Source organism: Emydura macquarii, unplaced genomic scaffold, assembly GCF_026122565.2.
Source record: "Emydura macquarii macquarii isolate MOO-44397 ecotype Brisbane River unplaced genomic scaffold, CSIRO-AGI_Emac_v2 contig_3485, whole genome shotgun sequence".
Classification (NCBI taxonomy): Eukaryota; Metazoa; Chordata; order Testudines; family Chelidae; genus Emydura; species Emydura macquarii.
Window position 1 is genome coordinate 206,667 of NW_027133622.1, and position 27,738 is coordinate 234,404.

Below are 27,738 nucleotides of genomic sequence, written 5' to 3' on the forward strand. Positions count from 1 at the left end.
GAATCTGTTTGGGTCAAAATCCCTTTGGGGAACAAAGCTACCAGAGGTTCCCCTGGGATAGTGCTTGGGATCTGCTACAGATGCCCAGGATCCGGTTTGGATATGGATAGAGACCTCTTTAGTGTTTTTAATTATATAAATACTACTGGGAATTGTAAAAACAATTTTTTAGTTAAATTTGTTAATTTGTTAGTCTCCAGAACTCTCGTTGTTTTTGCTGTATACAGACTAACATGGCTACTCCTCTGGAACTGGGAATTGTGTGATTCTGGGAGACTTTAATGTCCCAGATATAGGCTGGAGGAGAAGTGCATCTAATAATACTAGGGCCCAGTTATTCCCAGCTGTGACAGCTGACATTTCTTCACCAAAGAACCTTCTGAACCTACAAGAGGGGATGCCATTTTAGATTTGTTACTGGTGAGTAATGAGGACCTCATAGAAGAGCTGGTTGTAGGGCACAGCCTTGGCTCGAGTGATTATGAGCTAATTCAATTTACACTAAACATACAGATAAACAAAACCAGTTGTGCAGCTAGGGTCCTCAATTTCCAAAGGGCAAACTTTACAGAAGGAAGGGAAGTAGTCAGGGAAGGGGGCTGGATGGAAGAACTGAAGGATCTGAATGTGGAGGAGGCTGGGAATGACTTGAAGGCAAAGTTGCAGGAACTATCTGATGCATCCCGAGGAAGGGGAACAAATTCACAGGCAAGGGCTGCAGACCAAGCTGGATGAGCAAACATCTCGGACAGGTGATTAAGAGAAAGCAGAGAGCCTGCAAGGAGTGGAAGACGGGAGGGATTGGCAAGGAAACAGCTTAATGGGACTAAATTGTGGGGCCTGGATAATCACCATCCATGAATATTAAAGGGACTGGCATGTGAAATTGCAAGCCCACAACAGCAAGGCTTTTCAATGAATCTGTAAACTCGGGGGTCGTATCCTATGACTGGAGGATTGTTAATGTAGTACCTCTTTGTAAGAAAGGGAAAAAGTGATCCTGGAAATTACAGGCCCATTAGTTTGACTTCCATTGTGTGCAAGGTCGTGGAACAGAGAAAGCTGTTAAGGACATAGATGTAAATGGTAATTGGGATAAAATACAATATGGTTTTACAAAAGGCAGATTGTGCCAGAACACCCTTGTCTCCTTCTTTGAGAAGATAACTGATTTTTAGATGAAGGGAATGCAGTGGATCTAATTTACCTGGATTTCAGTAAGGCATTTGCTACAGTTCCACAGGGGAAGTTATTAAAGTGGAGCAGATGGGGATTAATATGACAGTTGAAAGGTGGGTAAGGAACTGCTTAAACGGCTCACACTGAAAGATGAACTGTCAGGCTGGAGGAAGGTCACGAGTGGGGTTCCTCAGGGATCGGTCTTGGGACCAATCCTCTTTAATGCTTTTATCTCTGATCTTTGCGAAAGAAGTGGGAGTGTGCTAATCAAATCTGAGGATGACACAAAGGTGAGAGGTGTTGCCAATACGGCAAAGGACCGGAATATCACACAAGACGATCTGGATGACCTTGAAAACTAGAGTAACAGCAATGGGATGACATTTAATAGTGGAAAGTGCAAGGTCATGCCCTTAGGGACTAACAACAAGAATTTTTGCTATAAGCTGGGGCCGCGTCAGTCGGAAGTGACAGAGGAGGAGAAGGACCTGGGCGATTGGTTGATCACAGGATGACGATGAACCGCCAGTGTGATGTGGCCATGAAAAAGGCTAATGAAATCCTAGGATGCGTCAGGCGAGGTATTTCCAGTGGAGATAGGGAGGTGTTACCACCATTATACAAGGCGCTTGTGAGACCTCATCTGGAATAATGTGTGCCGTTCTGGTCCCCCATATTTAAGGAAGATGAATTCAAACTGGACCAGGTGCAGAGAAGGGCTGCTAGGCTGATCCGCGGAACGGAAAACCTGCCTTATGAGAGGAGACGTAAGGTGCGTGGCTCGTTTAGCCTAACCAGACGAAGGCTGCGGGAAGATCTGATCGCTCTGTATAAACACATCAGAGGGATAAACACCAGGGAGGGAGAGGAGTGATTGAGGTTCAGCGCCAATGTGGACACAAGAATAAATGGATATAACCTGGCCACCAGCAAGTTTGGGCAGGGGTGGCACCAGCCCAGAGGGGGGCTGAGGTGGGCTAGACAGAAAATGGGGGGGGGGGGGAAACTGCACTATACATATAACCCCCGCACACACACACATAGAGCCAGCCCAAGTCCCCTTTAACACCCGAGCGCTGGGCCCAGAGCAGGGGAGGGGGCAAGGGTGGGGGTGCGTAGGCCAAGGGTCCCACCGTGCACCAGGTTCCAGCTGGGCTAGGGACAGGACTTTCTCTTCCCCTGCACAGGCTGCTCCAGGGCCTGAGTCCCCCTCGGGAACCTCCCCCCCCCCCCCCCCCCCCCCGGGTTCCCTGTTGATATTGGATATTTGGTGATTACTGTGACTATTAGTGAGATATGGTATGCTTGATTTGTAGATTAATAAGTTTTAATGTATAAAGTTTTTTATAGATATATTAGTTGAATATAAAGTTTAAAATTAATTATAATATATTATATTTATTAAGTTTGGAGAGCTAAGGAGTTATTTAGAAGGCTGTATATAGGAACGGGTTTTTTAAGGGGCTTTGTTAGGGAGTTAATGGATTTTTTGGTTTGATTGGTAGTATTTTTTGTAGAGTTAGGTGTTGATGGAATGTGTTTTTTTGTTGATGGAGTGTTTTTTTAATTTTTTTATAAATAGTTGTTATTTAATTATTTTGTTATTTATTATTGTATATATTAATTATTTATATTGGGTTTTTATTTTTAATTATATTTTATTTTCATTATAATAATTGGGGTTGTTAAAACAATATTTGGTGATAGGAGGGGTGGTGTAAATATATGCCTCTTGGCAACGAAACAGTGTACCCCCAGATGTGCAAGGGTAACTTGTTTTTATTACTGTTATCTATGTGAGCTACAAGCATACGTGTTGTGTATTTTGTTTTGTTATGTGCCATGGTATGCAGAAACTGAGACATCTACAAGGTTACTCAGTAGTCCTATTCATCTCTGCCAACTGGAGGAAGTCCTGCTACAGGGGTCAGTGTAGCCAAGCAAGCAAGGTTATGCTAAGCCTGCAGGACAGTGGTCAAGCAACTCAAATTGCACTGGGCCTCCAACATCCTCTCCTTGGTGGCTGCCATAGCTCAATAGGCCACCACTACGACTCCTTGACAGACACCTCCGACTATGGCTCAAGGCACCCCAGCCGGGGTCCAAACGATTAGTGTCTTCTCGTCGGCGGGGTATATTGCAGAGCACCGCCTCACTCGTATGCGGGGGTCTTTTAGGCCCTTGAGTCGCTTTAGGGATTTTTTAGTTTATTAAAAGAATTTTATTTTAGCTATTATAGAAATTATTTGTAACATATATATGAGCACAATGCAATGCTAGATTTAAAATTTTAGTATAAGTGGGGGATTATTTTAGTAGGGTTTTTTATTAATTGTTGTGGAAACAGAGAGAAAAACTCTCAGATAGGTTCAGTTTGGGATACGGGGGGTTAAGCGAGACAGTGATGATTCTGGGGGTTTGCTTAATCAATAAACCCTTTATTTTACAATAAACAATCCTATCCTTATAATAAAACAGTTCTATTTCTATAATAAACAGTTTCACAGCAAGCAATTGCACAGCAAACAGTGATAGCAAAGGGCAGGAGAACTCCGTGCATGAAAGGACAAAATGTGCCACCCAAGACTTTAGCGTTTTGTGATCTCTCCTGGATCAACGCGTGGCTGCCAGCATGTGACACTAGGGTGCCCAGTTTTGGAGTTCCCCAAAGAAGTTACAAGACAAACACAACAGAAAACAGTTAATCCATACTCACAAACATTATATACAGGTATACCATGCTGGCCAAATTCAGTTGCCATTTGCTTTAGATACTGCAGACGGGAGAGAGCCACTGTGAGTGATCAGTTCACAGTGAAGCGGGCTGGGGAAGATGCGTCAGCCCGCCGAGCCGACAGGACCAGGAGATATGCAGGATGCCAGGTGGATTCAATTCCTCTCTGCCTTCTGCCACCTGGGTTTGAACTTTTATAGTTTCCCACAGTCAGCAGAGGCTAAGCCCCATTGGTTGCTATTTGCTGCATGACCTTCTAAGGTCATGGCTCGGAGTTTAGCCAACCAGGTGCTCCTGATTTCCTGGGCAGGTATGAACCAGCCAACCAGGTGATTACAATTATCCTGGGCAGTTGCTGACCACGCACCAGCAGGTGGGGTCACTTCATTTCCTTATAAGGAGACAGGTACATGCGGCTCGTGCTGCTGAGTCAACCCTCCCTAGGCTGCCTCTTTATCCACGGGGAGGGGGCAGTGCATGTGGTGCTGCAGATGCCACTATGCAATTCAGTCTCCACAATTGTGTTTTGTGGTAGTTTTTGTAGTATTTAGGATTTTGATTATTTTAGTTTTATTATAATTGATTATTAAATTTATGGCTTTTAATTGTTTTTGAATGTGTGTAAGCAGGGTTATTGTTTGAATGTGTTAGTATGTGTTGTATTAAATTAGTATTGATTTTTAATATTATTGCTTGAATATATTTTATAATACTAATATTTTTATAAATTTTATTAATTATAATTTGGGCATATTGTGTGTATGTAAACATAATTTTGTTTAATACATATAATGGTAGAATTAATGCTATTATTGGGTAATAAAGTCTTGATAATTTTATATATTTAATTTATTTTTTATAAGGGTATGTAAATTGTGTTAGTGCTTTTTATAAATATATTTTAATTTTGATTTTAATATGGTTTTATGTGTGTAGTTTTGTAAATTAATTATTTGAGGGTTTTTTGGGTTTTTTAATATTTATGTTAGATTTTTAAGAGGTTATAATATTTTAGTTTTTATATTGAGGTTTAGGGGGATTATTTTGTGTATGTTTATCATGCAAACAGCAGATATTGTTATTATATATGCTGTAATTATTTGAGCTTGGGTATTTATTGTGAAATTTAATATTTTTATTAATGATTTAAGGGGTTTTTTGGGTGGTGGTATTATTTTAAATTAATTTTTTTATTTTATTAGGTAGGATTTTATTAAGTTTTTTTAATTATATTTTGGTTTATTTTTTGGGTTTACAGCTGTGCTTGTATGTAATTTAAAGCTTTGGAGGTAGCATTTATTATAATTTTTGTGAGGTTTTTTAGGATATTAATGTATTTTTAGTAATTATTTTTTATATTTTAAGGCTGAATGTGTGTATTATGGGATTTGATAGGGTTTTAAGGCTTTTGCTTAGGGTATTTAATTTATTTGTTAAAAAATTTTTATTAATTCTATTTAGTATTTTTGTTGATGCTTTTATATTTTTTAAATTTTTTTAATGTTTTGTTTGGGACGTGTATGTGTTTTAGCATTGTATGTTACTTAGGTGTTTATTTAGTGCAGCTATTTTTGTACTGGGGTGTTATAAATGGTGCACAATGGGGATGTAGGTGGGATATGTTAATATTTTGTACGCTTATATGTATTTTTATAAGGTGTAGTTTTGGGGGTTTTAGTATTTGATTTTTATAATTTTTTTTAATATTAAGTTTTTAATATTGTATTTTTTGGACTTGGGAGCATAATGTATAATTGTATTCATATAGGTGTTTATGTATATTATTATATTTGCAGAGGGATTTATTAAAATCTATTGTGGATAGTATATTTTTAGTTTAGTAATAGGGTTTTTTTTTTATTAGGTGGAATATTTTTATGTAGTAATAGCTAAAATTGGCTTTATTATAAATTATTTTAGACTGATTTTGATATTATAACAGTGTGTTGCTTTGGGGGGTTTTTGGTTTAATTTATTTTGTGTAAATAAATTAAATTATTTGGGCCAGCTTCTTCTCAGGGGGTATTTATTTTGGTGACATTAATTGTGAGTTCCTTTTTAAAATTACAAAAAAATTTTAAGCTTTAAAGCATTTTTTTTAGCCACACAGCAGTGGGCAGCGGTATTATTTTGTAACATTTGTTTGAGATTGCATTATTTTTTTGTTTATATTAATATAGCACAGCAAACACAAACAATAGCAAGAACATTATATATATTTTTTATATTACATATTTTGATTTTGTGTTTTTGTGTGCTGTTGTGGATTTGTATGATAACTATTTATAAACAAAACATCAAATAAAACCAGAATTTATAGATTTTATTAGTATTAATTATTTATAACATATATTTATTATTTTTATTTGTTGTTATTTAGTGGCTTATTAAATTATATGGCATAATAAAGGAATTGTACTGTGGTATTTTATGCTTTTTTTTGTTTATAAATATTATTGGTTTTGCTGAGAATTATATAAATTGTCTGTTATTACATTTAATTTGCTATTTGGATATGCAACGGTTATTTTGTAAGTAATGTAATGGGGGACCTGGGGACGCCCAGCCACCCTATGCCTCCGAGAGCTTCCCCTCAGGGGGTGTGGTTGGAGTGTGAGACTCCCGTTTTTTGGTTTTTTTTGACAAATCAGGTCAGCCAGCTGCTTATTTGACTTGCTATTAATTAGCGCTTTAGGGGCATATTGGAGAGCTCGATTCCACAGTACCCAGAGCAGGAGATCGTTCCTCCCACAGCCTCGCCCTCGGACGCGCCCTCAGTTAAATTTTTTAGGGACTAAATTACTATTTTTGCTTTTTTGCTTTTGAAAAGTGATTTGAGCAGCCACTTTTTTGTTTTGTTTGCGCAGCAGCTTTTCTTTTGTGTTTATTAGGAAAGGCGTGGCTTACTAGGCCCTGGTCTACACTTACCTAGAAATTCAGCAGCAGGAGACGGGAGTTATGCAAGCTACGCAGAGTAGTTTGTGTAACTCCCGTCGACTGCTGTGCTTTGCTTCCGCGCAGCGTCTTCACTGCACTGCGCCGACAGGAACCGTGTTCCAGTCAATGCTGCACTACACCACTTGAGGGGTGGATTTACTGTGTCGACTTCCTGATCGATTGAGTGGGTCCACGCTGACCGCTCAATCGATCCAGAAAGATCGGTCTGACGGCGGCAACTGTCAGCATAGACATATCCTAGTAAATAAGCTTGCTTCCGAACTCTCTGTAACAGTGCCTTTTATGTTATAGTTGTTAAATTTGAGGACTTAAAGCAACTTTTATCCGTGGACGTAGCTTTTTTATGAAACGAGTTGGAAAGTTTGTGTTTATAAGGTTTTGATTTTTTTTTTTTATGCCCCATAGCTTGCCATAAGATTTTTTTACATTGTAGGCAAGCATTAGGGCATTTTTTTAGGGCTTGCCGCTTTAGATAAAAGCACACCTTAATGTGCTTGCCAGGATTTACTACTTTAAAGACATTTTTTTATAAGGGTACCCCTCTGTGCTCTTTTTTGTGCGTGTGTGTGTATTTACAGGAAGTCTTAAAAAGGAGTCTAATGGGATACATTTTTTAACAGCAAGGCATAATTACTATAATTTAACTGAGGAACTGTGGTAAGCTGTGCAAACCAAGCAACTACATTGTTAGGGGTGATGTTTTTTAAAGCTTTTTTTAGTGCTTGCTCTTGCTTATTTTTATTTTATTTTATTTATTTATGTATTTATTTATTTTATTTGTTTATTTTGGTGGTAGTATTGGTGGTGGGGTTTTTTAGGGTTTTTTTTTTTTAATAGGTTGTTGGGATTTTTTTGGTTTTTATAAGCACAGGAGCCATAGGTGCAGTAGCTTGTGGCATATTTTTTTTAGCCAGCTGTTTTGCTATTTGCTTGAGAGGAGGATAGGAGGAAAGACATTCTATGCTCTGATCTGACTGATTTTTATTTTATGCAGCCTTTGCGTAACAGAGGGCTGACAGATCAAAGTCCTGCATACCATCACTCTGCACCGCCACAACATCCGTCTGCCTGCTTGGCAGCAATAATTCCCTGAGCAGCAGCTAATTGCTGTGTACACTGAGACAACTGCCGCCGACAAACTGCATGGGACTGGCCCTCAGTTTTTCTGTTTTCTTTTTTTTAGGACAATGCATACCGCAGCTTGTGCGTCTTTACATTTTGTTTCCCAGATATGAGCTGTTTCCTCCCAATGTTTAGTGCTTTTTTTGTACTTTTTTGCATTGCGCTGAGAGTTAGAGAGCAAATTAGCCTGAGTGAGACAGTGGGACACTGAAGATTCAGACTTTATTTTTAGTTTTTGTGTTTGACCTTGGCATGCTATTAATTGTTTATGCAGCTTCTTGGGGTTTTGGCTAATTTTTTTAACTCTTCAGTGAGGGTTTTAGGTACTAAAATGAGCCCTTATAAAGCAGCCAAGAGCTTCTCCTTACGATCGGGCTTTGTCTCTGTGAATTGTTCCCACTGGAGCATCACGTCTGCATATGCCATTTTACTTTTAAATGCTTTTTCAGACTATGGGTTTTTTCCCTGGCTATCTACCAAAGCTTTCATACCCGTGATTGGTTTTAGCGAAAGGGGGACAGGAGTGGCAACCCCTCGACTGCCTGACTCATAACACATTCCTGGAGAGGACATCATGCCCTTTTCTTAAAGCCAAATACAAATACAGCTTCGTGGAGAACCGTGCCAGACAGGTTGCTACCCTGCTGACACGCAATGAGAGAAACCCTTGCACCGTACACCTCAAAGATCATCTCACTCACAGCTGATTGAGCCCACCCAGCAAGGACGTCAATTGTTGATACTGGACACTTAGTGATCAGTGTGAATACCAGTGAGACATGGTACGCCTGATTTGCAGATTAATAAGGTTTAATGTGCAAGGTTTTTTATAAATATACTAGTTAAATACAAAGCTTAAATTAACTACAATATATTATATTTATTAAGCTGGGAGAGCTAAGCAGTTACTCAGAAGGCTGTATACAGGAATGGCTTTCTTCAGGGGAGTGCCAGGGAGTCGGTGGATTCTTTGGTTCGACCGGCAGCCCCTCCCATGGAGTCAAGTGTTGATGGAGCGCGCTTTTTTGTTTAAGTCGTGACTTTTTATATTTTTTTATAAATAATTTTTATTTAGTTATTTTTTATTTATTATTATATATATTAATGATTTATTTTGGGGTTTTATTTTTAATGATATATTTTTTATTATAATAATTGGGGTTGTTAAAACAATATTTGGTGATAGGAGGGGAGGTGTAAAAATATGCCCCTTGGCAATGAAACAGTGTGCAAATGAAACAGCTGCAAGCATACCTGTTGTGTATTTTGTCTTGTTATGTGCCGGGGTATGCAGAAACTGAGACAGTTGCAAAGTTACTATTTACTTCTGCCAACTAAAAAATATTATGCTACAAAAGTCAAATAGCTGAGCAATGAACTGAAGCTGTGCTAGGCCTGTAGGACAGTAATCATGCAACTCAAATAGTACTACATCTCCAACACTCCCTGCAGCACAGCGCCCCCTACGGTGCCCCCCCTCCTCCCTGCAGAACAGCATCCCGTACTGTGCCCTGCCTCCCCCTCCTCCCTGCAGAACAGCATCCCCTACTGTGCCCTGCCTCCCCCGCAGCACAGCGCCCCCTACTGTGCTCCCCTGCTCCCTGGAGCACAGCGCCCTCTGCTGCACCCCCCTGCTCCCTGCAGCACAGTGCCCCCTAGCACCGCGCTGGGGCATTGAGATCAGCATTGACTGGAAGTGGAGCATGCCCCCTAGTGAGCCCCCTGCAGCACAGCCGTCCCCCCGCCCCAGCGGGTAATCCAGGCTGGATTGGCTCCTTTGTCCTGTCCTTCCCCATCCTCCCTTCACTTCCCCCCTCTAGCCACTATCAGTCCCCATGGGCTGAGCTCTCCCCTCTCTGGGCAGGGTGGGAAGGTCCCCCTCTGGATGGCCCCCCTCCAGCCTAGGTGTCTTAGTGGAACAGCTGCTTCGGCCAAACATCCATTCCTGGGCTCAGGGCTGGGTGAACCGGGGTGTGGGGAGGGAAATTCTCTGCCCTGGGCTATACAAGGAGGCAGTGAAGGTGAGCTAGTGCCCTGATCTCTGAGGTCTCTGCAGCACCCAGCACGACCAGGCCCCCATCTCGGTCGGGGTCTGTGAAAGGCCTGGCACAATGGGGGCCCCCATCTCGGTCGGGGTCTGTGAATGTCCTGACACAACGGGGGTCCCTAATACAAAATATTAATAATAATAACAAATTTAAGCATCCCCATTGGGCTGCAGAGTTAACATTGGTTAAACGGTAGGGGAAAATCCTCCCAGTTCCTCTCCCCCAGAGGCTCCATTCTAACATGACCAGCCAGGGAATGGTGATAACTGCTATTGTTAAGTGTCATCATTAGACTACAGAGTCAACACGGAGTGAAACTACAGATTTGAATACCCCATTCTTCCCCCAGCAGTCCCAGTTCTCCCCACCCTAAATGAGCTCCACTCCCACTCCTACTCCAACCCCCTGCAGAAACCATCAGCAATGACAGAATAAAAACTGACATTTTAAAGTATCATCAGTAGGCTTCAGAATTAACATGGGTTAAACCATAGACATAACTCTTTCTTTGATTCCTACGGCAACTCCCAGTTTCCCCCACCCACATGGGTTCCATTCCCAATGTCTTTCACCTTCCTCAGCCACCAGAACAATCAGCAGTTTAATTACACCCATGTGTCGGGTGACATTGTTAGGTTCAAGTGTTAACAATCACTATTGTGTCTGGCTCGCTGCAGACTCAGGCACCCATCACACCGGTTGGGTGGGTTTCTTTGCAGCCATGGGGGCTAGAGAATTAACTTGTGAAATGAAGGCTGAGATGCTGTGGAATCTAGTTATGCAACACCGGCCTCAGAGAACATCAGCCAGGTTGGGTCCTGGAGAGCAGGGGGCGTGCTGTTGTGCTCAAGGCCTAGAGAGGGATTCCAGGACCCCTGGGTTCACCTCCCAGCTCCCTGTGTGACCATGGGCAAGTCACTGAATCACTCCATGCCTCAGTTTCCCCTCCCCATCCTGGGTCTGTGTCGTCTATTTAGAGTGTAAGCTACAAGGTCCGGGGACTGGCTCCTACAGAGATCAGGGTCCCCATTGTGTGTGAGCTGAGCTCAGTGACCCCAGGGTAAATCTAGAGTGACCCCACTGACACCAGTGGAGTCCGGACTGGGTTCTGATCTCAATCACCCTAATGAACTGTTTTGTTCTTGCCAGCTGCAGCTGAGGAATTTGCCCCTCAGCACTCCACATGTGATCCCTGCGCTGTTAGTCAGAAATCCTGTGCTGTCTGGCCTCATGATGCCCCATTCCCTCCCTCCGTCATGGGTGGGAGTGCTTTGCAGGGAAAACGAGGCGCGACTCGGATATGCGTCGCTCTCCCCTCACCTTCTGGCCCTCACTCACGCTGAGCTGGCTCATTACAGCATCTCGGCTGGTAAACGATTGGCTGCTTCGGCTGGATCAACAGCTTTCCGTGCCCCCCAGCTGCACAGACACGCACGCACATGCACGCAAACGCACGCAAACCCAGGTGAAATGAAAGAAATATACATCCCGTGAACAAGATTTGCCTTGAGCTGTCTTCTTCAGCCCCAATTCATTGGTTAACAATGCACATGGGGCCTCTGCCAATCTGTGGGGCTCACGCATGATGCAGAATGAAAGCCTGAATATCTCTCTATAGCCATCCAACTCTGCTGACTTAATCTTAAACATGTGGCTCTGGGCTTCACTAGTTTGGGGGACCCTTTTTATTTATTTGATTTATTACAGTAGTTCCTGGGAGACACAGCAGTAAACCCATTGTGCTAGGCACTGTCTAAACCCCAAACAGAAAGATGGTTCCTGCTCTCAGAGAGATTGAGGAGTATGGAACTTTTCACAGAAACATCCCTCCTCCCCACTGTATAGTAAGTGTTTGAGTTAAATGGAGGTTGGAGACATATAAAGCAAACAAGAAATCCATGTTTAGACTATGAGCTTGTTGCAACAGGGGCTGTTTATAACTCAGTGTCTGTACAGCACCTTGGAGAATGAGGGCCCAATCTCAGTAAGGTCTGAGTAGCATGAGCAGAATGGGGTCTCAATCGATGCAGTACCTGGGGCATAGGGAGAACACCAATCTTGGCAGGTTCCTAAACTCTATCCTACAACCACATAAGAATAGTAATAAATATAATTATTTAATGATCAATAGTAAACATGATGAATAAAGTAGAATCTTCCACAAAGAGGGGTGCGAGAGTGAAATGTTTATTATTTTTTAAAGGATTCAAATAGTCTGAATGAAATGTGAATCTCTAACTCAGAGAGATTTTTATCCCATGCGTTTGGTGGACCACGAAGGCTATCAGAAATTCAACACATTACAGTTAAAATTAACCTAGAGAGATTTTCTCCCAACAGTTTCTTCAGCCTTTGAGACAAATATGTGTGTGGAGGAAAAAAAAAAATCACCCAGTCTAAATCAAATCTGAATAATTAACTCAGAAAGAATTGATCCTGAGTTTGCACTGTGAACATGAGGAGTTAAATGTGTGTTTTAAAAAGTGTCAAGTCATCTCAGTAAAATCTGTGTCTTTAACAAAGAGAGATTTTATCCTCAGAGTTTATTGGACATGTGAGTTAAATAGAGGTTCCCAAACTAAATAAAAGAGTTTTAAACTGTCCAAAAAAGAACTCTTTCCCCTTCTGGGTTAATTCAGCCTCGATTCCTGTCTGTCTCTCATCTCAAAATCCTCCCAGATCCCCAGTAGCCCACAGAATCCTCTAGGTTAGCCAAGATCTGAATTTCCAATGGCGAAAATGGGACACAATTTCTAGATCTATTAGAAAAGCCTGAAGGAAGGGGCAGAAGTCCCCTGTGTCTGTGACTCCATCCTAGCTCACCAAAGAGCAGTAACAAGCCCGCAGGGCAGAGAGAGCCCTGGTGAAGTGGCAGTGAGTAAAGCATTCGCACATGCACACCTCATTGTGTAATTCTGGCAAGGTGCGATGGGGCGGGACAACCTCGGGTGGCAGGTGCAAGGTGTATTTAAACTGTGCCCAGGAGGCAGGCGCAGGAGGATCGGAGGAGACAGGCCCACGGAGGATGGAATCTCTCAGCCCTCAGAGACTCGTGCTGATGTTGATCTGTGAGTCATGGTGCGGGAGGGAAATCGGGCTCCAGGGTGGCATGAGTGCCGTGTGGAAGAGGCTTGCAGATATGTGGTGGCTAGACTAATTTCAGCACCGAGCTACTGGGCAGATGGGGACAGCGACAGGGACCTGCAAACCCGGAGTTTGGGATAGAACCCAGGAGTCCTGACTCCCAGCCCCTGCTCCTCTAACCATTAGACCCCACTCCCCTCCCAGAGCCAGGGATAGAACCCAGGAGTTCTGGCTCCCAGCCCTCCCTGCTCTAACCACTATCCCCCACTACTCTCCCAGAGCCAGGGATAGAACCCAGGCGTGTAATGTGCCTTGACCCAAATCTCCAGCCCTGCTAACATGCCATGCGTGGGGTGCATCCAGCTTCTGCCATCCTCCCAAGAAGTCAAGAGGGAACACTGAGCAAGAACAGGGAGGGGATATCTGCTGTCCGTAGGGATGAGATGAGACCCACTCATGGGAAAAGAGGGAAGGCCAGGCTGTGTGGCATGGGCAGTGCTGGGTATTTGCTCAGAGCTTTTGTTTACATTTGGGGTGGGAGCAGAGCTGGACTTTGGCGGAAACCCTCACTTCCGTGACTAGGCAGTGCTGCTGTTTGTTTGCCATTTCTGAGTGGGCATAAAGTTCAATAAAACTCCCAACTAGCGACCGGGCTCTCCGAGCTAGTGCTCTGCTCCGGGCAGGGCAAGGCTCAGCTTCCAAAGCACCTGGAAGCAGATTCCCTGGTGCATGGGCCAAACGGGAGGGGCTGGGGCATCATGGCTCCCAGCGTCCCACCCCCACCACACCCCTCTCAGAGCTGGGAATAGAAACCAAGAGTCCTGGCACCCAGCCCATCCCCCCCACGCTAACCACCAGACCCCACTCCCCTCCCAGAGCTGAGGATAGAACCCAGGAGTCCTGGCTCCCAGATCACAGCCAGCTCCCATTTTAATTCTGGGGTGCTCCACCCCCAAATCCACATCAAACGAGACTCCATATTCCAGTCTTCTCTGCCCCTCTTCCTGGGAGTTCCCCTGAGACAGGGTGTTCAACGTAGACCACTCGGAGAAATCTCAGCACCAGTGCGGCGGGTCCCGCTCAGCTCCTGGTATGTCACAGAGCCCTGCCAGGGGCTCACCGCATCTCCCGCTGCCTTGGTGCCCCCTTGGTCTCAGTTCTGAGCCCTCTTTCAGGCCTGCCGCTGTGAGATGCCCCGTCTTCTACAGTCTTCGCCTTCTCACCACCTCCCGGGCTTCCCAGGCTCCCTCCCCCACACCCAGGTCCCCCACCTGCCTTCCTCAGGGGTTCTTCCCAGGATTCAGCTTCATGCCTCCACAAGTCTTCCTGGCTCTTATCACAGAGCAGAGCCTCCCTGCCAGCGTCCCTCCGTGAGGGCTGTGGCAAGAGCTTTTTCCCTCCTGCAGATCCTCTCCACAGCCCCCAAAATCTCTCCAGCCACCCCCTTAGGTTTCATCATCGCTACCTCCAAGCTTCCCAGGCTCCCCTTTGCCAAGAAAGATAACGCTCAGCTGCCTCTCACGTGTTCTCCTCCCTGGTCCATTTTCCCATGGCCTTGAACTCCATCCTTTACGAAAACCCAGCCCTCCCCAGCTCTGCACCTTCTCTAGGGGCCTAATTCGACTCAGGCTCTCGTTACCCCACGGCCGATAGATTCGTAGATTCCCAGGCCAGAGAAGAACATTGCGATCAATGAGTCTGACCTCGTGGATGGAATATGCCAGAGAACTTCCCTCCGAGAATTCCTTAGAGCAGAGCTTTAGAAAAGCAGCCAATCTTGACTGGAAAATGGTCAGCGGTGGAGAACGCGGCACAACTGGGGTTAACTGTTCCAATCGTTAATTACTCTCACTGTTAAAAATAGACACCTTGCTACCAATCTGCATTTGTCTAGCTTCAATTCCCAGCCATTGGATCGTGTCAGATCTTAGTCTGCTAGATCGACGAGCTCATTATTAAATATTTGTTCCCCATGTAGGTGCATATAGACAGGGATCAAGTCACCCCTTGACCTTCTCTTTGTTTAGCTAAATAGACTGAGCTGTTTTACAGTTCTTGTCACTTTTTTAGCCATACCCAGGGCTCAAACGATGGCTTTGATCCACCACCAGACTGGCCTCCCCTTCTCAGAATCGATCTCAGCTGGGGCCCAGCACCCGCTGCCCCTTTGGGGAAATGATATCGACAAGGTTATTCGGAGTGAAAGTTGGATCTCCCAGTTGATGAGCCAGAGACAGTGCTTTGTGCGCAGCAAGACAGGCTTTGTTAGAAGCCAGAATGCGCTGTAATGTGGGTGGAGATGACATGCTGGGACTAGCGTATCTGAATAGCCCCCATGTACTAGGAGTTTCAGTCCTAACCGTGGAAGTTTTCTGAGAATGTGTCTTACTTAGATCAGTGGTTCTTCACCTTTTTTCAGTTGCGGACCCCTTTGGAAATTTCAAATGGAGGTGGGGACCCCTTTGGAAATCTATTGTCAGTGTATATAGCTGAATTCCATTCAGTCCGTATTCAGTCTAAGTCTTAACGCACCCCTTAGACATAGTCTGAGGAGCACAGGTTGAGCCCCACTGACGTATATTGCTTGCATTCAGCGACCCCACACCACTAGATCCTAGAAAGTGACCTTGTGCATAACACAAGCTGTAGGACTTCTGCAGTTGAACTACAGCAGATCTCTCTGGAAAACACCCAATCTTGATTTAAAAATCACCAGTGATGGAGAATCGACCTCAACCCTTGGGAAATTGTTCCAATGATTAATTCCCCTGCTGTTAAAAATTTGCACCTTGTTTCCAGTCTGAATTTGTGTGACTTCAGCTTCTGGCCATTGTATCTTGTTAGATCTTTCTCTGCTAGCTTGAAGAGCCCACTATGAAATATTTGTTCCCCGTGTAGGTCACTAGAGACGGTAACCAAATCACCTCTTAATCTTTTCTTTGTTAACTAAATAGATGGAGCTCCTTGGACATCTCACTATAAGGCAGGTTTTCCAATTCTCAAATAAATTCCCAAATGAGGCAGAAAATTCTCATGGCTCGTCTCTGCACCCTCTCCCGTTATCGACACCCTTATCTAACATCATTCTGCAGGGACTTGTTTTGGGAAGTTTTGCCAAAGTTTCTGCTGTAAGAGCTGCTCTCTTGAGTTGTTCTAACATCCACATACAGACTCCAATTTTATTTCGCAAGCATTGTGCTGGAAAGGCATATTAATTAAATCGAGGGAAGATGAAAGACTCTAAGATGCATGACTCAGGACCTCACCCTTGGATGGCGTTTGATCGAAAAAGAGCCCCTGTGATTCTCTGCAATGACCACATGATCAGTATAGTTGATCGTGACTAAAATGTTTCTGAGGTCTGACAAGTCCTTTGGGACACTGTTTTCCAAGGAACTAAAGCCCGTGGATAGGTGACATTGATCAGGGTGGTCCTTTGGTTTGTATCGATTGGGTGAGTTCTTGTGGACAGCTGAAATCTGGCTTTTGCATTTAGTTTTCCACCATAAACCAAAGTTACTGCTTTGCTTGAGGACAGGATCCTGGTCAATATCGACTGTACACCAGTCCTTAGAATAGGACTGTCTATTAGGAATATCTGGTATTAAGCAACCCACTTGCTCATGCTTGAGGTTTCTCAGCATTTTGAAATGGCAGCTCCTAAACCAGAAGCTTTGGTCTCAGGGCAACATTTCCCGAAGTAGTTTCTGCAGAAGGCAGGACTCAGGCTCAAAGCATGTGGGTGCTGGTGAAGTTTACCAGTCACAACTAGTCACCAGTCCTGCTGCACGTACATCAATGATGGTTTTTTTCCTGGCTCCTCACTTGGGCTCCAGCTGCACTGGAGATCTAACATTTACCCTGGATTACTTTGCTACTCCTGCTTCCCCAAAGGGGAGAGCTCAATCCCTAGGGGGTGAGATCAGTTTTGAGGTCGATCAGAGCCATTGTTTAACCACTAGGCATGCGCAAACAAAGTGGTAAGAACTGTAAGCTGCCACTGTCACGTGATTTTTTTAGAGGGCAACATTTCGGGATACCCCTGGCTCAAATGCCCCACCAGGCAGCCTCAGGAGACACAGCAGTTTTCAAGACAGTCAGAGTCAGTTGGTAGATACTGGAGCACTTGAAATAATTAGCCTCAGTCTTCCTGATACTGCCCCATTAAAATTTCTTGCTTGATGCATCAGACGATTGCACCAGCGCAGAACTCAAGCTGGTAGCCAGCGGGGTGTGCAGGCTGGGCTGCGGGGCGCACAGACTAGAGGGGCCGGGGGAGTGCGTGACAGTCAGTAACCCCGGTGGGGTTCATAGCACACGTGGATCCAGCAGGCCAAGGGGAAGCTGCTGCCTGCAGGGGATTTGCTGGTGGAGTGGTCCCACTCTCAGGCTCCAGGGCATAAAGGAATTTCCTGTAACAGGAACAGGAAGGAAATTCTTCTTCTCTGTCAGCCCCCATGTCACAATTGACATGGGGCAACACTTGGTGGGGAGGTGGCAATTTACTCTGCTCCATCACCTCTTCCTGCTAGAGCAGGCAGGATACCAGGCTAGATGGGCCCATGGGTCTGATTCACTAAGTAGCCCTGGGGCTCTCCCCTTCCTAGCGACAGCTGTCGGGTGGAGCGGAAATCCCAGCACTGGCAGACGGGCACCAAACCCCCACACGAGGCAGCCAGACCTAAGTGGCCTTATGGCTCAGTCACATCGCCCCAGTGGGGGCAAGAGCTGCCTAGAAGGGCGTCCAAATGGGACAGAGCCAGGCAAGGTGCAGCGGAAGGTCACATTCACACCCCATCACCTCTATTGAGCCTCCACCCCTTCCCGGCAGCACAGCACCCCCTAGTGCCAGACTGGGGGCAGCAGTGAGGGGAGAGTGCCCCCTACCGAGCTCCCCACCCCCGCTGCCCAGCTCACAGGCCTATTTATTTTGGAATCACAAAACCAACATTTGCTTTTTTAAACAGTTTCCTTTTCTTTCACCCAGGTGATTTTGTTGGGTTTTTAACCATTTTATCTCCCCTCCCCCGCTGTCTTAAGCGTCTTTGGGTTTTAGGGTGACCAGGTGTCCTGATTTTATAGGGACGGTCCCGATATTTGGGGCTTTTTCTTATCTAGTCACCTATTATCCCCCACTCTGTTCTGATTTTTCACACTTGTCATCGGGTCACCCTATTTTAGACCCCTATTTTTTTTTCTGTTGTCTATTGTCTGTTTATCTGCTGAGAACTGCAAATAGAACCCAGGAGTCCTGACTGCCTCTCCCACTCCTCTAATTCCCCTCCCAGAGCCGGGGATGGAACCCAGGAGCCCTGGCCCCCAGCTCTAACCCACTAGACCCACTTCTTTCCCAAAGCTGGGGATGGAACCCAGGAGTCCTGGCCCCAGCCCCTCCTGCTCTAACCCATGAGCGCTAATCCACAGAAGATGATGTCTCAGAGACGTCAGTTCTCCCTGCTAAGCCCACTGGACACTTTGGACTCATCCTCCCAATGCCTGGGCTGTCTTGGAGTCAGCACTTCCCTCCAGATGAAATCACCCCCAGAGGCTACCGACACCAGCTCCTCACCCTTCTCCTCTTCTCTCCCGTACAGGCCTCCACCAAGGAGCAGCGGCAGCAGGTAGGACATCCCTCTCATCCTTCTCATCTGAACTGCTGGGACAGGAGGCGCCTGATTTTGGTCACCCTCTTTCAGGCTCCCAAGTGGCGGGTTCCGTCTGCCATGGGGCTGTGGTGGGTGGGGAGTAGGAACAATGGCCCTGGAAAGGAGGCATTTTGTGCATTTCACCCTGACGTTATGCCAATGAGTCAATGCACGGAGAATTGGTCTGAAACCAACAAGGTGAAATGCAGTGAAGACCAGCAGAAAGTGCAGCACTCAGGAAGGAAAAAATCCAATGCACAGCTACAAAATGGGGAATAACTGGCTAGGTCGTTGCATGGCTGAAAAGGCTCTGGGGCTTATAGCAGATCACAGATCAACTGAGAGTCAACAATGGTCATTAGAGGTTTTTAAAGCCCAGCTTGACAAAGCCCTGGCTGGGATGATTTAGCTGGGGCTGGTCCTGCTTTGAGCAGGGGGTTGCACTAGCTACCTCCTGAGGTCCCTTCCAACCCCCATCTTCTACGAGATGCAGTGGCAAAAAAAAATTAACATCATTCGGGGCTGCATGAACAGGAGTGTCGTCTGTAAGACAGGGGAGGTAATCGTCCCGCTCTACTTGGCACTGGTAAGGCTCGGCTGGAGAGTTGTGTCCAGTTCGGGGTGCCGCACTTTAGCAAGAGATGTGGACAAACTGGAGAGAGTCCAGCAGACAGCAAAAAACTGGGGAAAGGTTTAGACAGCCTGAGCTTTGAGGAAAGGTTTGAAACACGGCATGTTTTAGTCTTGAGAAAAGAAGACTGAGGGGGGAACTTGATCACTGCCTTCAAATATGGTATACAGAGTACTGTGATCAATTGTTCCCCACGGCCACTGAAGGTGGGACAAGAAGTAACGGGGCTAATCTGCAGCCAGGGAGATTTAGGTTAGAAATTAGAAAAAACGTTCTAACTCTCAGGGGCGTTCAGCGCCGGACCAGGCTACCGAGGGAGGTGGTGGAGCCCCCGTCACTAGAGGTTTTTGAGGAACAGGTGAGACAAACCCCTGTCAGAGCTGGGCTAGGTTTTCTTGGTCCTGCTGGACTTGGTACCATCGCGTGGTCCCTTCCAGCCCGATACGCCCATGATGCTATATTAATAAGATATGCAAATGAAGCCATTGCAACATTTGCATGACATATTATTGGGTGACAAGTAATTTCTCCCCTCTCTACAGGACCAATCTGTGGCAAACAGAAAGTCTTTAGCCGGATTGTTGGTGGGGTCAACGCCCTGAGAGGGGAATGGCCATGGCAGGTCAGCCTGCAGCTCCGTGGGGAGCACACGTGTGGAGGGACCGTGATTGGTGACACATGGATTCTTTCGGCTGCTCACTGCTTCATCGGGTGAGTCTAGAAGCTCAGGGCTAGAGCCCAGAGGATTGAAGTCTGCATGGCCTCTAGAATGGGGCAGCTAGAACTGTGCAGGTCATCTAGTGCCAGGAGTGCGGGATGGTTCATCTAGACCCATGTGCGCCACAGCTCTGAGTCCAGTGCTGCCATCATCCAGAGGCAGAGAGCTGTCCTAGAAACCAGCATGGTCTCAAGAATGGAGTCAAGAGCTGTGTCTCTAGATTAGCGGGATTGGAGCTGTACATCCAGCACTAGTGCATGGTCTAGGGCAAGAAAGCTGGCACCATGTGCTCCACCCAGAATGGACAGCCTACATCTATGACTCTAGACCCGACCTACACCCAAGAGTCTAGCAGTTAGGCTAGAAGTATGCACAACATCCTGAGCTGGAATCTAGAACATCTGCATCATCTAGAAAGGACTGCAGGACCTAGAGTACATAGCAGTGAGTCTAGAAACATGCACCACATCTAGAATGAGCCCAGAGCTGTGCATTTAAAATTGTGTGCACCATCTACAGTCCTGGATCTAGATACAATTGCGCAATCTAGAAAGTGTGGAGCTATGAATCTAGAAATGTGTGTGCCAACAAGAGCAGTGAATCTAGAGCTGCATGCACCATCTAGAACAAACCTAGGGGCATGAATCTAAAACAGCGTGTACCAACCAGAACCAAGAATCTCAGGCTGTATGCGTCATCTAGAATGAGTTTAGACACAAGCTTATAGTTTCAGATACACTCAGGAACTGGCCGACAGCCACGAATGTAGAACCATCCCCAAAAGACACAAATTTAGAGCAGAGAGCATCATACACAATAATCCCAGGGCAGGGAATCTAGAACCATCAAGATCTATTGGCCTAGAACCAAGTGCACCATCAAGAGCCAGGAAGCAATCTAGATCTGTGTGTACAATCTCGGACAAGTCTCAACCTCAGTATCCCTTACAGAGCAGAGAGCCTAGAACAGCCGGGTCTAGACCCTGGCACTTTCCCCAGCCTAGAAATCATGCCCCGTCCCTTATCTCCCTGCAGGAAAGACACGACCAAGGACCCTTCCCCCTGGAAGGTGGTGCTAGGGCGTCTGCAGCTGAGCGGTGGCACACTGCCGGGGGTAACGCGGAATGTGTCCCAGATCATCACCCACGAGGCGTATAAAGACTACACCAAGGGCATGGATATTGCCCTCCTGCGACTGGCAGAGCCTGTCCCCTTCAGCCGTGACATAGCCCCAGTCTGCCTGCCCTACTCCAGCCACCAGTTTGCCTTCGGGTCCCAGTGCTGGGCCACCGGCTGGGGCAGGGTGAAGGAGGATGGTGAGTGAGAACCTCTGGCACAGATGGAGACATCTAGCCCCTTGCCCACCCGAGGCAGGCTCATCCTCACCCAGGCACTGACTCTCCCTCTTTCCCTCCCCGCAGTCACCCTCCCACACCCCATGCCTCTGAGGAAGGTGGGGCTGGACCTGCTCAGTGCAGAGACCTGCAACTGCATCCACAACAACCTGCGCCAGAAGGAGCTCTCCAGCCCTGCTGGGCCAGGGCTGATCTGTGCCGGGAACCAGACTGGGGGCCAGGGGCCCTGCCAGGTGAGTGAGAGGGGACGCTGGGCAGGAAGAGGGCAGGGGGCTGGGATAGGGGGGTTCAGGAGAGGGAAGGGGAGCAGATGGGTTGTGGGAGGGGGTCAGAGGGGCTGCCCTGAAGCTCCCCACCTATTCCTCCCCAGGGCGATTCCGGGGGGCCAGTGGTCTGCTCCGAGAACGGGACGTGGTTCCAGGCCGGGATCCTGAGCTTCTCAGTGGGCTGCGCCCGATCCCACAGCCCCATCCTGCTGACCGAGGTCACGGCCTACACCGGCTGGATCCAGAACCACACGGGGGGAGCCTCCTTCGCTGCCCAGACCATGCCACGTCCCACCAGCAGCGAGCAGGGAAAGTGCAGAGGTAAGGCCAGCGGGGAATGGGACATGAGCCTTTCCCCTCTAGGGGGCGCTGGTTTTGGTCTGGCCCTAGGGCTGAGTGACTGGCTGGCTTAGGGGGCCATGTAATAACTACTGACTCCTAATCTCTCCAGGCTGCGGCAAGCTAAAGGGCCATCAGCTGAGTTTCACTGCCAAGGGGCCCTGGCCCTGGTATGTGAGCCTACAATTTGGGGGGCAGCACGTCTGTGGGGGAGCCCTGATCTCTGAGAGCTGGGTGCTGGCGGCCGCTCACTGCTTCATCGGGTGAGTGCGGGGCACCAGGGCTGGGGTGATCCAGCAGGTGTTGGGGGAGGGAAGGAGGGAGAAGAGTCACACACCCTGAAGTATCCATGTTTCTATCAGAGATCAATGGTGCAATCAATATAGCTGTAATGTGTGCCCCACGTCCCACCCAGAGTCAGGGAGAGAACCCAGGAGTCTTGACCCCCAGCTGCTCTAACCTACCAGACCCCACTTACCTCCCAGAGCATGGGTAGAACCCAGGAGTCCTAGTTCCCAACCTCCCCCGCTCTAACCCACTAGACCCGTCTCCCCTCCCAGAGCCAGGGATAGAACCCAGGAGTCCTGACCCCCCGCCCAGCTCCCCACCCTGACAGATCTGTAACCTCTCGTGCATCTGTGTTGCAGGCGGCAGGAACACACAGACTGGAAGGTGTTCCTGGGGGAGCAGCAGGAGGGTGCAGGACAACGTTGGCAAGAAGAGAGGGGCCTGCAGAAGCTGATCCTCCACGGGGCCTACGTGAACGCGATCGAGGGCTACGACATCGCACTGCTGATGCTTGCCCAGCCAGTGGAGTTTGGGGAGCACATGTGGGCTGTCTGCCTCCCGTACAACACACACCGCTTCCAGCTCGGCACCACATGCTGGGTCAAGGGACGGCAGAACGGTATGTGGGACGCGGAGCCTTTCTCCGCTGGGGTGCTGGCTCTAGTCTGGGTCCTAGGTAGTCACTGGCTGGCTCAGGGGAGAAGGGTGGAAGAAGGGGTCGGGCCTGATAACATCCAACACGGCATCTCTGTGTTTTCACAGCCGGGGCACCCTCGCCACAGCCACTACAGGGCGTGGAGGTGGATCTCATGGGACACAAAACCTGTAAGTGCTCCTACAACCAGTCCAGCTCGGCGGCTGAGGCAGTGTCCATCCTCCCAGGCATGCTTTGTGCCACTCCGCAGGAGAAGATCGCCAGCTGCGAGGTGAGTGAGCCGTCCCATCCAGGTCCTTCTGAATGGGCTGGGCGCTGTGCACAGCCTGGCCCCACAGGCTTCAGAACATGTGGGCAGCCACCACAGCTGGCTCTGAAGGCCTGATCTCCATGGCTCTGTCAATGGACACATTTCCCCCGTCTTCCACGAGAGGGGCCTGGGCCTGGGAGGGCTTCCATCACCCCACCCCACCCCTGCTCCACTCGCTTGTTGGATGCCCTGGACTTTCAAGGTGCTGATGACTTGCATCTAGATCCTGGCTCTTTCTGGAGCTGCCCGGGGTGCTGGCGTGTCCTATCATCCAGGGCTGGGCAGGTAGCCAGCTCTCCACGGGGGTTATGGCACTGTCCATGGTACTGACATTTGCTATTGGCCGGGGCTGAGCCGACCTGCTTTAGGTAGCGCACATTGTCCACATGCCCTTGTTCTTCTGGAGCTGTCCCTGGTACTGACGCCTCCTATTTTGCCCGTGGCTGGGCCATCCAGCGTTGGGTGGAGTGTGGATCCAACAGGCCCGATTCTCCTGTGCTGAATTGTCCCAGTGTCCATGGCTGATCCATCCTGCCTTGGGTTAGGCATGGAGATAGCACCCTATGGTTCTCCACGGTGTGGAGATGGGCTGTGTGACCTCTGACCCACTGTGCCCTGGGGTAGCCCCTGGTAACTCATGGAGGTGGACAATTCCACTGAATTTCCAAGACTTCTCCTCCTGCAGCCACTCCACGGGGAAGACCCAGAATATCTTCTGCACAATAGGCCCTGAGAGCCCACCCACTCTGGAGCTCCTGCAATTGTCCCTTTGCTCTTGACTCTCCAGGGCGATGATGGGGGGCCTCTGATTTGCAATGAGAAGGGCACCTGGTTCCTGGCTGGGCTCTCCAGCTTTGGCAATGGCTGCGGGAACAGGAGCCGGCCCGGGGTGCACACAGAAGTGACAGCATACGAGGAATGGATCATGGAGATCACGCGGGATGGTTACTTTGCCAAGCAGTCCATTACAGTTCCGGTGGCCATTGACGAGGACAGCTGCCCAACAAAGCCTGCTCCAAGTAAGGGAAGCTCCAGACTGCAAACTCCATTGAGTTGGGACCCCACATTAAGCAAGGGGGGGCTACAGCAGTGCTTGGATGGGAGATCAGAGAGGAAAACCAGGGTACTGCACAAGTGACTACTGAGGAGGCGCTCTCCCCTTGCATCTATGGCTGGCCCCAATACCCCAGTGTGGCACTAGGGGGCACTGTGTAATGGTGAGCAAATCAGGGGCTCAGTAAGGGGCACTTGCCCCTCACAGTCAGGACTGACCCCAATGCCCCAGTGCAGTGCCAAGGGATGCTGTGCTGCGGGGAGCAATGTGGGGGACTCAGTGGAGATTGTCACTGACTAGATCCCTTTCTCCTGCAGCTACCAGTGGAATGGGGGGGAAACCAGTGACACCCAGTGCTCCCACAGGAGGAGAAGGTGAGTCCTTAGGCACATGAGGGCCCTTTCTCACTCCCCGGGAGGGCTGAGGGGAGTTCAGAAGTGTGGTCCCACTGCAGAGCGACCTGACCCTGCTGCAACCTGCCTCCCCACCCAGAGCTACCTCCCAGCACCTGAGACACGCCTTCCAGCCTGCCTGCTTCCCACCAACCCAGCCAGAGCCCAGCTCTGCCACCACCCACCACTGTGGTGTGGCACTAGGCGGTGCTGTGCTGCAGGGAGTGCGGTGGGGGGCTTATTGGGGGGCATTGTCCCCTGGCTCTCAGAGCTTACCCCATTGCCCCAGTGCAGTGCTAGGCGATGCTGTGCTGCGGGGAGCAATGTGGGGGACTCAGTGGAGACTGTCACTGACTAGATCTCTCTCTCCTGCAGCTACCAGTGGAGTGGGGGGGAAACCAGTGACACCCAGTGCTCCCACAAGAGGAGAAGGTGAGTCCCTAGGCACCTGAGGGCCCTTTCTCACTCCCCGGGAGGGCTGAGGAGAGTTCAGAAGTGCGGTCCCACTGCAGAGCGACCTGACCCTGCTGCAACCTGCCTCCCCACCCAGAGCTACCTCCCAGCTCCTGAGACACGCCTTCCACCCTGCCTGCTTCCCACCAACCCAGCCAGAGCCCAGCTCTGCCACCACCCACCACTGTAGTGTGGTACTAGGGGATGCTGTGCTGCAGGAAGTGCGGTGGGGGGCTCATTGGGGGGCATTCTCCCCTGGCTCTCAGAGCTTGCCCCAATGCCCCAGTGCAGTGCTAGGCGATGCTGTGCTGTGGGGAGCAATGTGAGGGACTCAGTGGAGACTGTCACTGACTAGATCTCTCTCTCCTGCAGCTACCAGTGGAGTTGGGGGAAAACCCGTGACACCCAGTGCTCCCACAGGAGGAGAAGGTGAGTCCCTAGGCACATGAGGGCCCTTTCTCACTCCCTGGGAGGGCTGAGGGGTGTTCAGAAGTGTGGTCCCACTGCAGAGCGACCTGACCCTGCTGCAACCTGCCTCCCCACCCAGAGCTACCTCCCAGCTCCTGAGACACGCCTTCCAGCCTGCCTGCTTCCCACCAACCCAGCCAGAGCCCAGCTCTGCCACCACCCACCACTGTAGTGTGGCACTAGGCGGTGCTGTGCTGCAGGGAGCGCAGTGGGGGGCTCACTAGGGGACTCTCCCCTGGCCGTCAGGGCTGACCCCCAGTGCCCCAGTGTGGTGCCAGGGGATGCTGTGCTGTGGGGGAAAATGTGGGGGACTCAGTGGAGGCTCTCGCTGACTAGATCTCTCTCTCCTGCAGCCTCCGCCGGAGAGGGGAAGAAGCCATTGGCACCCGGCTGTGCCAAGCGAGGGGAAAGTGAGTCCATAAGCAGCTGAGGGCCCTTTCCTGGTCCTCTGAAAGTCTAAGGGGAACTCGGCCGTGTGGTCTCACTGCAGAGCGACTTGTCCCTCCTGCAATCTGCCACCCACCTCCCCCCTCCAAGCCACTTCCCAGCTCCTGGGAAAAGCCTTCCACCCTGCCTGCTGACCCCCAAGTGCGAGCTCTGTCACCGCCAGCCTCTCTAGTGTGGCACGAGGGGGCGCCGTGCTGTAGGGAGTGGGACGGGTTCACTGGGGGGCACTCTCCTTCACCGTCTGTTCTGGCCCCGATGCCCCAGTGCAGCCTGAGGGGCGCTCTGCTGCCGAGAACAATGCGAGGCTCAGAGACACTCACTGACTACACCTCTCTCTCCTGCAGTTTCCGTTGGCAAGGGGAAGAAGCCAGTGCCTCCTGGCTGTGCCAAACAAAGAGAAGGTGAGTCCCTAGGCACCCGCAGGCCCTTTCTCACTCCCTGGGAGGGCTGAGGGTGTTTGGAAGTGCGGTCTCACTGCAGAGCGACCTGACCCTGCTGCAAGCTACTCCCCACCCCCAGAGCTACCTCCCAGCTCCTGGGCTGTGCCTTCCCCTCTGCTTGCTTCCCACCAACCCAGTCAGAGCTCAGCTCTGCCACCACCCGCCACTGTAGTGTGGCGCTAAGCGGTGCTGTGCTGCAGGGAGCAATGTGGGGGCTCACCGGGGGGGAGGGGGCAGCCATCAGGGCTGACCCCAATGCCCCAGTGCAGTGCCAGGGGACCCTGTGCTGCAGGGAGCAATGTGGGGGACTTAGTGGAGACACTCACGGACTGGACCTCTCTCGCCTGCAGATTACAGCGGCAAGTGGCAGAAGCCAGTGCCACCCGGCGGTTCCCAACGAAGAGAAGGTGAGTCCCTGAGCCACTGAGGACCCGTTTTCAGTCCCCTTAATGCCTGAGGGGTGTTTGGAAGCATGGTGAACATGGGGTACAGGGCGCTACACTTTCCCCCTGCACTGTCAGCTGGATACGAGAGTCACCTCCTCTGCCTGTATTAAACTGTGTTCTTGTAGCTCCGTACCCTGACGTCCCGCCCCAGAGCTGGCTGCCTCTCAGCACCTTGGGATCCATTGAAGCATAATAATTATGGCTAAAGACACCCCACAAACTCACTGCCTGTTATCTTTCCGGTCACTTTCACAGGTGAAACAGTGAAGGGACACAAAGGAAAGTTCATTTTCTCCTAGCCACCGACCCAAGAGAATTCTGGCATCTCTCCACCTTCCATCTATTTGCTTTACCCAACGGACGAGTGTCTTGTGCTAATCAGCAGCTCTCTATGTTTCCTGTGCGGTTCCAGCTGCCGAGATGTTGAATCAGGCACCGGAGAAGTCACGTGCCTTCATCTGTGTTATGATCCCTTCCCAAAAGGATCTCCCGCCCAGCAGAACCCAGGGTCCTATGGATTTAGAAATGACATTGCCTGATACTGCAACGCAGCTGGCTCTGGGAAGGAACGTTTTCATTTAACTGCCTATTAATTATTACTATTACTATTATTATTTATGTTGCAATAGTATCCAGGGACTCTAACTAAGATCGAGGACTCCCTGGTGCTGAACACTGCACAGCCCCCATCTGAGATCGGGGTCCCC

General features: G+C 48.9%; 1 protein-coding gene across 1 annotated transcript; it reads left to right on the forward strand.

Annotated features, from left to right (window-relative positions):
* Positions 1-1,690: 1,690 nt before the first annotated feature.
* Positions 1,691-27,330, forward strand: PRSS53 (serine protease 53). Its single transcript, XM_067535286.1, has 14 exons — positions 1,691-1,760; positions 19,944-20,112; positions 21,154-21,434; positions 21,540-21,706; positions 21,844-22,060; positions 22,191-22,341; positions 22,726-22,985; positions 23,129-23,292; positions 24,119-24,350; positions 25,603-25,659; positions 26,052-26,108; positions 26,490-26,546; positions 26,936-26,992; positions 27,287-27,330. Exons 1-14 carry the CDS (start codon positions 1,691-1,693, stop codon positions 27,328-27,330), a joined length of 1,983 nt encoding a protein of 660 aa, XP_067391387.1.
* The last annotated feature ends 408 nt before the right edge of the window (positions 27,331-27,738 follow it).

Coding starts and splice junctions, on each gene's coding strand:
- PRSS53 (XM_067535286.1), top strand. CDS start 1,691: ATGACGATGAACCGCCAGTGTGATGTGGCCATGAAAAAGGCTAATGAA. Junction 21,435..21,539: donor GGGCAGGGTGAAGGAGGATG/GTGAGTGAGAAC, acceptor CCCTCCCCGCAG/TCACCCTCCCACACCCCATG. Junction 25,660..26,051: donor TGCTCCCACAGGAGGAGAAG/GTGAGTCCCTAG, acceptor TCTCTCCTGCAG/CCTCCGCCGGAGAGGGGAAG.